General features: G+C 44.2%; 1 protein-coding gene and 1 long non-coding RNA gene across 3 annotated transcripts in view; one reads left to right on the top strand and one right to left on the bottom strand.

Annotated features, from left to right (window-relative positions):
• Positions 1–14328, bottom strand: part of LOC310681523 (cadherin-9-like) — a 137906-nt gene that overhangs the window by 77047 nt on the left and 46531 nt on the right. For both annotated transcript variants that reach the window (XM_083449426.1, XM_083449425.1), the window contains exon 2: positions 3809–4136. In XM_083449426.1, the coding sequence (XP_083305552.1) occupies positions 3809–4036 (228 nt within the window). In that variant the 5' untranslated portion in view covers positions 4037–4136. The remainder of the gene's footprint in view (positions 1–3808; positions 4137–14328) is intronic.
• The window catches only part of LOC310681720, a 35707-nt gene that overhangs the window by 10662 nt on the left and 10717 nt on the right, over positions 1–14328 (top strand). The gene's annotated exons all lie outside the window — the stretch shown is intronic.

Raw genomic sequence — 14328 nt, 5'->3', positions numbered from 1 at the left:
CCCCAGTGTTGTCCTTCCTTAATGGAAAATACCTTTGTTGCTGTCCCTGCCCATGTTCCTCCATACATTTACCAAGAGTGGCAAAAAAACAACCATTTGCTTTAGAACGAAACCTGACTCTTAGTCTGTGCAAAAGGCTACACTGTATGATGAGCATAGTTTCTGTATGACGATACTGTCATTTGCCCCAGTTTGTTCATATGCAACTGGTTTGTAATATTTTCTCACTGAGAAGAATCCAGACTCTGCCCCACCAGTGGCGTAGCGTGGGGGTGCAGGGGGGGCCGGCCGCACCGGGCGCAACATCGGGGGGGGCGCTCGCACTCGCAGCTCTCTGCCCCTACCTGGCTCACTCACTCTCTCTCACTGCAGTGCTGGCTGTGCGAATCCGAGCCGCCGGGTCACTGGCCACTGTGGAGGGGAGGGTGCCAGGCGTGCGGTGCGGTGCGGAGAGAGAGCAAGGGACTATCTGGGGGAGGGACAGTGCAGCGGGGGGGGGGGCGCAAATTACTTGCCTTGCCCTGGGTTAGGGGGCACAAATTACTTGCCTTGCCCCGGGTGCTGACAACCCACGCTACGCCACTGTGCCCCACCAACCTCACTCTGCCCTTAGTCAGCCCTTACCTGTGTGGGACATAGGTTTTAATTAGGGAAAATAAATTAGCTTAATATTATCTTTCCTGTTTCACACTTGCAAAGCTTAATATATATTAGTTTATTTAGCAATTTAGCAATTATATTTAATTGCAACCAAAATGGTCAAAGGCCTGGAAATGATGCCTTATGAGGAACGGCTAAGGGAGCTGGGCATGTTTAGCCTGGAGAAGAGGAGGTTAAGGGGTGATATGATAGCCATGTTCAAATATATAAAAGGATGTCACATAGAGGAGGGAGAAAGGTTGTTTTCTGCTGCTCCAGAGAAGCGGACACGGAGCAATGGATCCAAACTACAAGAAAGAAGATTCCACCTAAACATGAGGAAGAACTTCCTGACAGTAAGAGCTGTTCGACAGTGGAATTTGCTGCCAAGGAGTGTGGTGGAGTCTCCTTCTTTGGAGGTCTTTAAGCAGAGGCTTGACAACCATATGTCAGGAGTGCTCTGATGGTGTTTCCTGCTTGGCAGGGGGTTGGTCTCAATGGCCCTTGTGGTCTCTTCCAACTCTATGATTCTATGATTCTATGAATTCCCATTAACAGAGCTTGAGGCTGGGTTGTTTAACCCTTCTATTTGATCCCTTTCCCCTCCTATAAAAACCATTTTAAAGTTTAAATAACAATAACTTTAACTCACAGCGCCCTTGCACTTGTTCGATTAAATATATATGTACAAGGCAGGCAGGTATTACTTAGCTTACTAATGTATTACATAAATTTATCATTAAGACTAAAACTCTTACAGACTCTGAGTAACTATGAGGCAGGCAGCAGCAGAACTGAACAGACCTACGCTCAGCTCCTCTGACAACACAAAAAGACTCTTTTAAAAATATATATTTATAAATTTATAAGCGTACAATATACAGAACTGAAAAATAAAAGAAGAAAGTGAAAGAAAAGGAAGAAACAAAATTAAAAATCAATCTATAATTCTATTCCATCCTTCCATGGTTCCCTAAAGTTTCCCATTCCTGCTGCACATTCTATTTTTTCTAACTATTTAAAAATTCAAATACTTCTTGTTATAAACTATAACTGCTGAGCTTACTCCAAACCGACTAAAGTACAAAAAGACTGTTATTAACTGTGCCAACTTACACAACTCAACTGCTTCAGGCTCAAGTTATGTTACCTCAAAATATTATTTCTTAGAATGATGCAGCCCCTGTGTGTATTACCCTTTTACTTAGCATTTTGGAAGCTCATATTTCACAACCTGCCCTGCCTTCTTTCTTAGGCTTGCCATATTTTGAAGAGCAAAAAGCTTCTGCTTTTGACTATGGATAACTATGACGAATCTATCTATGAAAAAGAGGACATGTCCTGGAAAAAGAGGACATATGGCAACCCTTCTCCTCCTTAGCCTCAATATTGCCCTTGTAGAACTCAGCGAGGATGGGGACAAAAGTAGAAGTAGTTGGCTCTCCCTGTCATTGGTTCTGTCACTCCCTACCATTCCCAGTGGGCAGCAGATGCCACTGGTAGAGGCTACTACTTGGAGTGAAGGCAAGATCATATTTTCCTGCCCCACCCACCACATATATGTATCACATCCCTGAGGCTACTGGATGTCCACAAATGTAAATTTCACTTCATATAGGACCAAACACATACCCTCCAATATTTCTCCGATGAAAATAGGGACATTCTATTCTTTAAAAATAACAATGATTTTATTATTTATACCCCACCCATCTGACTGGGTTGCCCCAGCCACTCTAGGTGGCTTCCAACATATATAAAAACATAATAAAACATTAAACATTAAACCTTCCCTATACAGGGCTGCCTTCAGATGTCTTCTAAAGGTTGGATAAGTACAGTACTTATCTTCTTGGCTCATTTCCTCATGAAAATAGGGACATGCCATACAACATTTCCCCAATGAAAATAGGGATGCCCTAAGGAAAAGCAGGGCATTCCAGGATCAAACCAAAAACTGGGATAGCTTCTGTAAATCTGGGACTGTCCCTGGAAAACAGGGGCACTTGGAAGGTCTGCAAACACAGCTATTGCTTCTCAGGTTTAATGTTGAATGTTGATTGTTTGGTTTGGGGCTGCATGGGGTTTTATGCAGTTAGGCTCTTTGCAAAAAATTGCACCAACATGTGAGCTTTGCTGAGTTACAAGGGGGGACAGGGATTTCTTATGAGAACTATAGGAAATCCATTCCACCCCCACCCCCACCCCCACCCCATGCTACATGTAGCACCAACTCAGGAAGATCATGTGAGCCATCCTCCTAACGGAGAACAATTTATATCTTGGCATTATTTTATATCTTGTTACATTGTTTATCATCTTGTTCATAATTGTGTTCAAATTATACTGTTGTTAATTACTATTTGTCACTTATCTCATGGATACTCAATTATCATTCCATACACAATTAAATTTTCTACCTATCCTTTTCCTTTTCTCAAAACATGATTAAGCTTTTCCTGTTTTTTTGTAATTTTTTTTGCATGGAGAAGCATTTATTCTATACTGTGCTTCAATTAAGCAACCGCTTGCTTGCTCAGAATCTAATTGGTGTGATTGTTCTTTATAATCATGGAAATGTTATGTGACTGTTATAGTCCTCTCCTACAAATATGTTGCTGTGGGTTAAACCACAGAGCCTAGGACTTGCCGATCAGAAGGTCGGCAGTTCAAATCCCTGTGACGGGGTGAGCTCCCATTGCTCAGTCCCTGCTCCTGCCAACCTAGCAGTTTGAAAGCATGCCAAAGTGCAAGTAGATAAATAGGTACCGCTCTGGTGGCAAGGTAAACGGTGTTTCTGTGCGCTGCTCTGGTTTGCCAGAAACGGCTTAGTCATGCTGGCCACATGACTTGGAAGCTGAACGCCGGCTCCCTCAGCTAATAAAGCAAGATGAGTGCTGCAACCCTAGAGTCGGTCACGACTGGACCTTTACCTTTAGCAGAGGAGCATTTCCCCCTCCTCTGTGGGGAATGCCTCTAAGTTACCTGTCTTCTTCCAAAAATCAAGCAACATTCCTTAATCAGAGATGTAAATTCCTTTTCTCCCTCCGCTAGAAAGCTACATTCAATCTGCCTTGCTTCAATGCTGCTGCTGAGAAACAAAAAATCTATTACATTTATTCTAGAATTCTGTCATCTCATCAAATCGTTTTTTGATCACAGCGCTTACCTTGCCTACATACTGAGTATCTGGACCGGTGTATTCTTCCAGTAAAAAAAACTGATTCCACATCCATCCTCGCTTGGTTCGATGAAGTGCTTTTCCGTGGTCCTTAGACAAGCCCATTATCCGTTCAGTTTGCAAATACATGTTAGTCCTTTTCGGCGATGGTGAAGTGTGGACTTCGTGAATCATACAAGTCCAGATTAGAAATGACAAGCAGTAGCTAGTTCTCATCGTTTGCTCCTTCTGCAAAGAGTCCGCTAGGCTCAATACGTCTCTTGCTTTTGCCAGAAAAACCCCGAGCAAATAATGTTGTATTCCTTTTTCAAACGATCTGTGAAATAGATAAAAAGTTTGGGTGAATTTAAGAACAACTTTTAAAAGAAATAGTCCAAATGTACAACCTAAGTTGTTTTCAGACTTGTCTGTCTTCGGGGAACCATTCCTAAATTGATTTATGGGCCAAAGTGCATCTGCCCCAGAAATGTAATGAGCTGCTGAGGATTCTGATTCATCTTCAAGGCTGCAACTTCTTATACAAAATGTAGGCCTCAACATTGAACAAAGTGAATGAAAATGCAACATTTTCCTGCGGCTCAGTTTGCAGGGCAAGTTTGTTCTTTCTGGACCAGTTAATGATTCTCTCACACAGAAGCTCCTAATAAGTTGCCACCAAATCCCTGTGTTTCACAGATCAGTGCTTGGAAAACACTGTCTTACAAATATAGTCTAATCAAAATAAAGATGGCTGTGCATGACAACTCTTTGTAATACAGTTGCTGAGGGCACGGGTAGCTAACCTACAGATTATGCTGGATGGCAACTTCTATCACCCTTGACCATTGGCCATGCTGGCAGGTTTTGATGGATGTTGTAGAACAATAGCATATAGAGGCCCACAGGTTAGCCGTACCTAGCATGGATGGCATCCATGTCAGGGGATTTTTAAAAAATCTGTCTGCCCCACCCCCACCCCCACCCCATTTTCCATTGGGAGTGTAGTATGAGGAAGATTTAACCCTTCTCATCAGGATCACAGGTGGGGAGGGAAGGATAGTGTCTTTCCACCACTATCAACTAGGGTCCTCATGGAAATTCAAAGTGTTGGTGCTGACCTTTAAAGCCCTAAACATCCAGGCCCAGTATATCTAAAGGAGTATCTCCACCCCATCATGCAGCCCGGACACTGAGGTCCACTTCCAAGGATCTTCTGGCGATTCCCTCACTGTGAGAAGTGAAGTTACAGGGAACCAGGCAGAGGGCCTTCTCAGCTGTAGCATCCTCTCTGTAGGGTGGAGACATCTGACATCTCCTATCAGATGTCAAGGAGATAAAGAACTACACAATTTTTAGAGGACATCAGAAGGTAGCCCTGTGTTGGAAAGTTTTTAACGTTTGATGTTTTATTATGTTTTTATATTCTGCTGGAAGCTGATTTTTGATTTAATTACCTGATGTGAATACGTTGTCAATGTGTGCATTGTGATTTCCTGGCTTGTTTGAAGGAAAAGATACCTACATGCTGTGCCTTTTTCTAAAAAAAATGTTTAGGGGTACTCTCGCTTTCCTACTCATATTGAAATACTGCCCCTCAATGAGGTCAAACTTAGATTCACAAAATGTTTAGGGGTAGGTGTACCCCTGCATCCCCCCAGGAAAAAAGCACTGCCTACACGTGTCTTCAAAACTGTAACACAGAGAGAAGCTGTGTTTGATTACTGTAGCGTGAGCACATGGTTAATTATTTTGAGAAGTATATTCTTTTGAGAATTAACATGCACAGAGATATTCTATAATAATGCTACCTCAGTGGACTGTTTCCCAGCTTAAACACAGTCTTCTCTCACAGGTTTGGACAGCAATGGTGGGTCTCCAGTTGTTTTTGGACTACTTCCCATCATCCCTGACCATTGGTTCTGCTAGCTAGGGATGATGGGAGTTGTGGTCCAAAAACAGCTGGAGACCCAACTTTAGGAAACCCTAGCAATCATAGATATTAGATGCTTTATACTAAATAACCAGTAGCTGTTGTGTTTCCTGCTTCAGAGAATTACTATTTCAACCGGGGAGCCCTTCTGTTGTTAGCTTAAACCTGTAAATCCTCTTGTTATTAAAAGAAGATTGTGTAGTCTAACGGTTCATGTTCTCGATGAATCCACAATCTCGTGGGGACTATTTAAAAATAAATATGCATATTGATTCTTGCACATAAGAAGCTACACTGTAAATGATGTTACTACTAGCATTTCTATTTAGAAATCAAAGTACAATGTGCTATGGAGAGGTAAAAAACAACAACACTTATAATAAGGTTCTCTGCGTGTTGAATTTTATGGTTTGCTGAAAGTGTCAAAATCTGTGCATCCTGTTATGTTTTGTCTAAAAAAATGCAGGTTGGGACAATAGCAAACAAGAATGTGGATGTATACACAGAGTTAAAGAAAAATACCACAAAGACTTTAATTAGAGATCACTGAAGAGTATTAATTTAGTCATGTTTGCATACTTTACAGTATTATACAATCCACACAGCGTAACATATGCTGATTGTGTTTGCTTATCCGGCTTGAACTGTTAGGCAGTTATTTTTCCTAAAAGTGGGTGTTATCTCCTGAAGGAGTGACAGCTAGAAAAGTCTTCCATGCAGGGCTAAATCAAAATGACTTAGATTGGGGGGGCGGAAATCCCTCCTTTGATGGTTGCTAGGTATCCGTCTCCAACATTTTGACCATGTGTGGCTCAAACTCCTCCCTAAAGAATCTGTACAACAGGCAAAGATTATATTGGATAGCAGTGCATCTGATTGCAGGTGTAAATTAATGTGCTTTTGCGTGGTGAGTTCCCACCTCCCCCCAGGAAGAAATAAAGACACAGGACAACAAGTATTAAGGTTAAATGGGCGAAATAGGCCACAACTTTATTGATTACAGGAATGAGCGGTATTGGCTTAGGCATTGGTCCTATCGACTAGTCGGCTTCAGCCCGATTGCATGAAGACCGGCAAGGGTTAACCACTAGTCAGGGGAGTCCTCCTGAGGCACGTCAACTAGGAGCTCCCCCGGGGTCACCGCACGGGGGCGTTCCTTAGGCCCACACCTCCATAGGCTTCGGACAGGGCAACGCCCCCCAGAGTCCTTTATCGGACTACCCTTTCCTGTGGGGGGAGGCGATGGCGCTTCCTCCCCCCTCATGTACACACTTAACCCTCCCTTACCAATGCCTAACCGCCAATACCAAGGAGTTGTAATGAGTTACTACGAGGTAGGCAAAAAACCCATTGGCTAGAAATTTACCAACTGGGAAAAATTCCTACCAGGCCCCTTGCAGCAACCAACCGGAGTTCATAGAAAAGTCAAGGAGCCAACCTAATGGGAGGGAGGGTGGGAAACTAATCAGCTGGGTGGCTCGGCAAAAAGAAGGGGGGGGGGGCTCGACCGCACCAGCCCTAAATAGGGCAGGCCACACCTCCCCTCCCAGCCAGCCAGCCAATCGGCTGGCTGGGTGGATGATGCGGCCGAGGATTCCCCAGCTCTCGCAGGGGCTGAGGACAGCCCCACGCACGTGGGGTGGGCGTGAAGCCCGCAACCCCACCTCCTCCCAAGCTCGGAAGTGGCTTTGTCTGACATGAGCAATGCCAGCAGATGAAAACACATTGTGTGTGATGAGGGTTTGGTAAAGATGGAGGAAGAGACTTAAATGTTGAACAATGAATAATTCTCGGGGATGGATTGATGCAGAGTAAGCCAGACCTCTGACCTGCCATGCTGGAAGGGGTTTGCCTGGGGTGACAGCTCTGCTGGCGTCTATCATTTAGGGACCTCAGTTGTCGACAGAGGAACACCTCAATACACCTCTGCAAATGGTGCCAACAGAAACTGCCAAAATGGGTTGTTTGGAAAGTATGGTTGGGTCAAGCCAGCACATGATTGCAATGAGCCCAATCCAAGTCTTTTCGGTTGAGCCACCTTGGTGTAAATAGCTTAGGAACTGGCTGTTGGAAAACGCCCTGGGGGTGCCTGCAAGCCTCTGGAACTCTGAGCGTCCTCCGGTATGCGCAGCTCTGGAAAAAGCATCTCCCTTCTTTTCCAGTGTGCTTCTAGCAACATACATCATAATGATATATGCACATTAAGCTTCTGGCAGAACACAGCAAGAAGCGTGAAACATCATAGAGCTAATCTACTATTTATTTACACGCTACATACAGACCAAAGCATAATGGTGTCCATTCTCTCCAGCTCCGAGAGAACAACGGGCACAAGTACATTACAGTGGTACCTCGGGTTACAGGCGCTTCAGGTTACATACGCTTCAGGTTACAGACTCCGCTAACCCAGAAATAGTACCTCGGGTTAAGAACTTTGCTTCAGGATGAGAACAGAAATTGTGTTCCGGTGCTGCGGCAGCAACAGGAGGCCCCATTAGCTAAAGTGGTGCTTCAGGTTAAGAACAATTTCAGGTTAAGAACGGACCTCCAGAACAAATTAAGTACTTAACCCGAGGTACCACTGTACAAAGTACATACAGTGGAAGAGATAAGTCTGTCTTCTGTTTCCACACTCTTCTCAGAAAGGCGTGTGATTTACACCAATCACAAATGCAGCATTGAAGGTGTGAAATTGCTAACTCTGGCACAGTGTACAGTCTAGTCTCAACCCATCTCCTGACCTTTTTCTTTATTTACTTGTTGGGAGCACAGTTCACTCAGGGAACTTTCATTTCAGAAGCAAATGATACTAAGTCCTTTGTTTTGTTCGTTTCCATAGATGACTGTGACCATTCTATGTCACTGCTGGAGTAACAGTGGTAGTGGTCAAGGAGCCAGCTGGTGCTTGCTGGTGTCTTGAGAGTGTATGAAACTGCCAGTAAGGTGAAGGCGGTTCATGCTGCAGCTTTATTTTAATTTATTTTTTAAAAGGAAGTGCAATGTACGTCAACCGGTGCCTCTACATGACGGCAGTATTTGAGGGATGATAGTTTCTTTTTCATGGCCAAAAGAACATATATGACAGACAAAGATCTATGGCTATAAAATAGCAATTTCAGACAGCACCTTATTGTATTATATAAAAAGCTATAAACAAAGAACTCAAATTAGCAGGAGAATTTCTCCCACTGTCGTTCCTGATCAAAGTACTACCCAGCCTTGAAAAAACTGTTTTACTTAAAAGAAGACAACAGAATGAGTGAGCTCAAGAAGAGTAAAGAATACCTCTATCATATCGCTTCCAGCTCTTAGGAAAACAACAAACAGCCACCCATATTCAGCCCCATAAAGCTCTTCAATCCCATTCAGTTTCTTCCTCCTGACTAGTTTTTCCATATTTTCTTTAGGTCTACCAAAGAGCTGTAAGGAACCCTGCAGGCCCTTCAATGGGTGCAGTTTAAGAATGCCTGGATGAGGCTAATGTCAGAGACACTAAGGGCTCACCTATGCTTCTCTCTGTCCCACAATGTCTTCCATTTGGTCTGTGACTTCTAGGCTCAACTATTTCATCTGGTAGGTTCTAATAGGTTTTGCGCTGCTGCTTTCCCTAGGAAAACCCTCTGTTTACCACTGAATAGGAACAAATGTCAATCTGCAATACCTGATTGGTGTTTTCTCCAACTCACAATAGATATCATGCCACCGATTACAAGTTGCTTGTCGGCAACAGTAGGGTAGGCTGCCACCTGCATGCCCTGCCAGTGGATTTCTTGGAGGCGCCATCTGAATGGTCAGTGTAGGATGCAGGATGCTGGACGCTGAACTGGATGGAGTCTTGGTCTCATCCAATAGGGCTCTAAATATGATCATGTGGAGAAATTCTGCAGTGGGAAGTGGGTTTCAGTGACCGTTTAAGCCTTGTTTCCGAGCACAGTTCAAAGTGTTGGTGCTGACCTTTAAAGCCCTAAATGGCCTCGGCCCAGTATACCTGAAGGAGTGTCTCTACCCCCACTGTTCAGCCCAGACACTAAGGTCCAGTGTCGAGGGCCTTCTGGCAGTTCCCTCACTGTGAGAAGCAAAGCTACAGGGAACCAGGCAGAGGGCCTTCTCAGAACCCCCTCCCATCAGATGTCAAAGAGATAAGCAACTACCAGACATTTAGAAGACATCTAAAGAGAGCCCTGTATTATTATTATGTTTTAGAAGCCATTGCATCTGGAGTTAATCCTAGTTTTCAGACTCCATCCTCACTCCACCGCATGTAGGTTGCCTGCATTAGACTAGCAACTTATCCTTAATGCAACTTAACTTGGGCCTAGTGAATCTTAAAAAGGAATAGACTTTTATAGTGGATGTCTTGTGTTTTTCTTTCTTAATCTCTGGATCAAATTCCATCCTGCAGGATATAGTCAAGCCATCATGCTTGCTTTCTTATCTCTCTATTCCATCTGTAAGTTTTAGCATTACAACGGCAAATATTTTTTACCTCTTCGCTGTTTATCAATAGTGCATTCAGTTCATATCAAGCATGAACAGGCATTTTAATGCACACAATTTGAAAAAAAGAAAAATGTTCTGAATGCATCCACTCAAGCAAGCCATTGTAAACTTTGGTTTCTTAAACACTGTAGTTGGACAGGTTTCCAGACACTCCAAGTGTCCCTCTGTTCCAGGGACAGTCCTGGATTTACAGAAGCCGTCCTGGTTTCTGATTTGATCCTGGAATATCCTGCTTTTTCTTAGGATGTTGCTGTTTTCATCGGAGGAATGTTGGAGGGTATGGACTTATGTGACCCCTGAGCCAAGGAGATGAGTAAGCATACAACCTTTAGAAGACATCTGAAGGCAGCCCTGTATAGAGAAGTTTTTTTTTTTTTTTTTAATGTCAATGCTTTATTGTGTTTTTATATATGTTGGAAGCTGGGACAATCCAGTCAGTTGGGTGGGGTATGAAGAAGAAGAAGAAGAAGAAGAAGAAGAAGAAGAAGAAGAAGAAGAAGAAGAAGAAGAAGAATGGAATAGGACATCCCTATTTTAATCAGAGAAATGATGTTTGTGTGTAATGGTTACATGCACTGTTAATGTCACCTGAGAATGAGGATGAAGAATGCATGGGGAACTGAAGGAGGGCCAACTCGTGCTTAATCAATCTGGAAAGACAGGGGCTCTTTCGGTGGGTATTTCTCATGTCCAGGAAATAAGCAAGTCACCTGCTCTGGATGGGGTTGTGTTCCCTTTGAAGAAGTAATTGTGTAGTTCATGTTTCTCACAAGAAACCCATGTTTTCTCTTTGGCTAGGAGTGCCTTTTACAAGCTTTGCCTGGTCCAAAAGCTTCAGTCATTCCTAAACAGGGACAGTCTGACCATAATAGACCTTGAGGCTGGATTACTGCGATGCACTCTATATGGGGCTGTATTTTGGCCTAGCTCAGAAGCTCCAGATGGTGCAGAACAGTGGCATAGCATGGGGGGCACAGGGGCAGTTGCCCTGGGCACCAAATTGTTAGGGGGCGCAAAATTTCAACACTCGGTGCTGCCTCAATACAGCTGCATGCTTCTGCCGCTGGGCAATATTGAAAACAGATTCTCCATGCAAACCAGAAAGTGACCTCTCCAGAGAACGGAATGACTCTTATTTTCTTATTTCTGTGGCTGCAATCTCCTGGGTGACATGGATGTCATTAGACAGTTGGATGCTCATGTGTACTCTGTCCATTTCCCTCCCTCCAACCCGCCCCCTCTGCACGGCCCCAGGCATTGGCAGTCCATGCTATTCCACTGGTGCAGAAAGCGTGTTCTCCTTCAGGGAGAGCACGTGTTGCGGTGGGGTCTACTGAGCCACCCCTCTGTTACCAGGCAGGGTCTCTAAACATGGCCTGGGGCAGTGATTGGTTCACTGGGTTGCTGGGGTAAAAGTTATGTTGCAATTTTGGTGGGAGGGGTAAAAGGTTTTAATACTCTGCACGCAGCCTTGTACTTTCTCTTTTGCTGCGTGCAACGGATCACCCGCCCACCCGCCCTAGAGTAAGGGTTGTTGCGTTGACCTTGCTATTGCCTGTCATGGGGTCGTCTGCCTTTGAGCAGGGGCCTGGTAGGAATTTTTCCACCTGGCAAATTGGCTGGCTGGGTGGTTTTTGCTTACTGCGTAGCAAATCGTCACAACTTGTAAGGTTGTGGTTAGGCATTGGTTATAAATTGGTGGAGGAGGGGTTAGGATAGGCTGTGCCTGCCCCTCCATGGTTGCTGCGGAAAGGGAATTCCGTTAAAGGAATCCTGGGGCTTGCCATCTTTTCGTCCAATCCCTGGAATGGGACTAGGGCCGGCAAGCCTTCGGGGAGCAGGCGGGTGAGAGTTGAGGGTCTGTGTCTCAGCTCCAATTCCTCCCCGACTTGCTTTCCCCCGCACTGTCTTTCGGTGGTGCCCGGAAGTCAGTTCTGTCCCCAGGCGGGGGGACAGATAGTCTTAACCAATGCCTAAACAACCACTCACGGTTTGTATTTGAATAAAGTTGTGGCCAAAATCATGCCAAAAATCTTAAACAAAAATTACGTGTCTGTTGTGAGTTATTTGGGGGGTGGATTGGGGACCTCGACACACAATGTAGCAGCTACACTGCTGATGGGGGAACAAGGCCAACAGCATATTGCACTGGCTGCCCATGTACTACTGAGCCAGTTTCAATGTCCTTGTTTTAATTTACAAAAGCCTGAACAATTTAGGTTCATAGTACCTTTGGGGCCACCTGAAGCCTTAAATCCCAGTTTAGTCATTGATATTATTTGAAGAAGTGTTACTGGCAAGACTCATTTGAAAGGATTTTAAATTTTAACTCACAATCATGGAATGATGAAACTTCCAGGTCATGGAATTTTTAGGAAACTAAGATGGCAACTGCCAGGGGTCATAGCAGGAGTAAAGCTTTGCTTTAATTTTGGGAGATCAGCCAAACGTGTCAGTCATTCTGGAGTGATGATTTAAATTGGGTAATTATGTTAACAATGAATAAGTTCAACATTTATTTTCTGAGTAGGGAAGAGTGGATTTCAGCCAAGTAAGATTGCTTAGGGTCAGGCATATGTATATATTTGTTGTGCTACATCTTTCAAAGGTATTTTAGTGCAAAAGGTTCTCTTCAGATTCTGGAGGTACACCAAGATGTAGCAAGCCCCGCTGAGATCAGTGGTGGGGATTTGTTAGCAATTATGCCAGTTTAAATGTTACTATAGCAATCACCATGGTAATGTGTTTAATTTGTTATGCAGAGTCATACACAAGCATGATACAGAGTTCACTCTAACCTCTAGCAACTTTAAAACAGAGCATGCACAATCCCCTTGTCGCCCTCACAGTCAGCTGACAATGAAAACGAACCACATTCTACTTCCTGTTGTTTAACTCTGCAGTATGCTTTAGAGCTCAGCATGTTGTCACTGTGGGAAGCCACTGAGCTGTTTCCCTATATTTTGCTGAACTGTTCTCTTGCTTTTCTAATGAGGCTGGCAAAAAATAAAACTCAGCCCACACTTTATTAGAAGACAGCAAAATCTCCCACAAAAATACCATTTATTAATTTGGATGTTTCTATCATTTCATTTGGGGGGCTCACTGCACGTTGTAAAATGCTGTTATGCCATAAGCATTCCTCTGAAGGAAAGTGGACTGAGGGATGTTGATATTCAAGATCACCCAGTAGGTTGTGTTAGGTACATGTGCCTTGCAATGTTATATCTGACATTGAAACATCTGGGGTTTTTTAAAAGACTCTTTCTCCATCTATCTGGGCATGAATTATACCCAGGCAATACCTCTTTAGTGAGAACTAGTAGCGGCAAACTTGGGGCTCTCAAATTTCAGTGGTGCCCTGTGTGATGCTGAAATTCAGTCATGTCCCTGCCCCCTCAGCCTCTTGCACTCCATTGTTTTGGTGTCCCCTGCAGGGCAATGCCCAGTGTGTAGTGGTTGCACAGGTGACAATGCCCTAAAACCACCTCTGGAACTAGGCTTCAATGCCAGAATGTTCTTTCTCAAGAGCTTGCTAATTTTCTATTAAATTCAGTAACTAAACAATTAAATGACACATATCAAGATTGGAACTGACCTGCCTTTACTCCAATATGACTCTTCAGGAGATGGACTTGGAGGAGTGGTTTTCCATCCTAATCCCTAATCCCTTCAGAGCCAAGGCTACTGATAGTGAATGAGGATGCTGATAACCAGTGCAATTTTTCTAGAAAAAGAGGTGCCAGAATTGCCATTAACACCTTCCTTGTTCTCTTATAGACACAGGTGGTGGTGTGGTCTAAACCACTGAGCCTAGGGCTTGCCGATCAGAAGGTCGGAGGTTCGAATCCCCACGATGGGGTGAGCTCCCGTTGCTTGGTCCCAGCTCCTGCCAACCTAGCAGTTCGAAAGCACATCAAAGTGCAAGTAGAAAAATAGATACTGCTCCAGCGGGAAGGTAAACGGCGTTTCCGTGCGCTGCTCTGGTTTCGCCAGAAGCGGCTTAGTCATTGCTAGCCACATGACTCGGAAAAACTGTCTGCGGACAAACATCAGCTCCCTCGGCCAGTAAAGTGAGATGAGTGCCGCAACCCCATAG

The sequence above is a fragment of the Podarcis tiliguerta genome, assembly GCF_965153285.1.
Source record: "Podarcis tiliguerta genome assembly, chromosome: 7".
NCBI classification, from domain to species: Eukaryota; Metazoa; Chordata; class Lepidosauria; order Squamata; family Lacertidae; genus Podarcis; species Podarcis tiliguerta.
The sequence above is the reverse complement of the archived record's forward strand: the minus strand, read 5'-3'. Positions and strand labels throughout refer to the sequence as shown.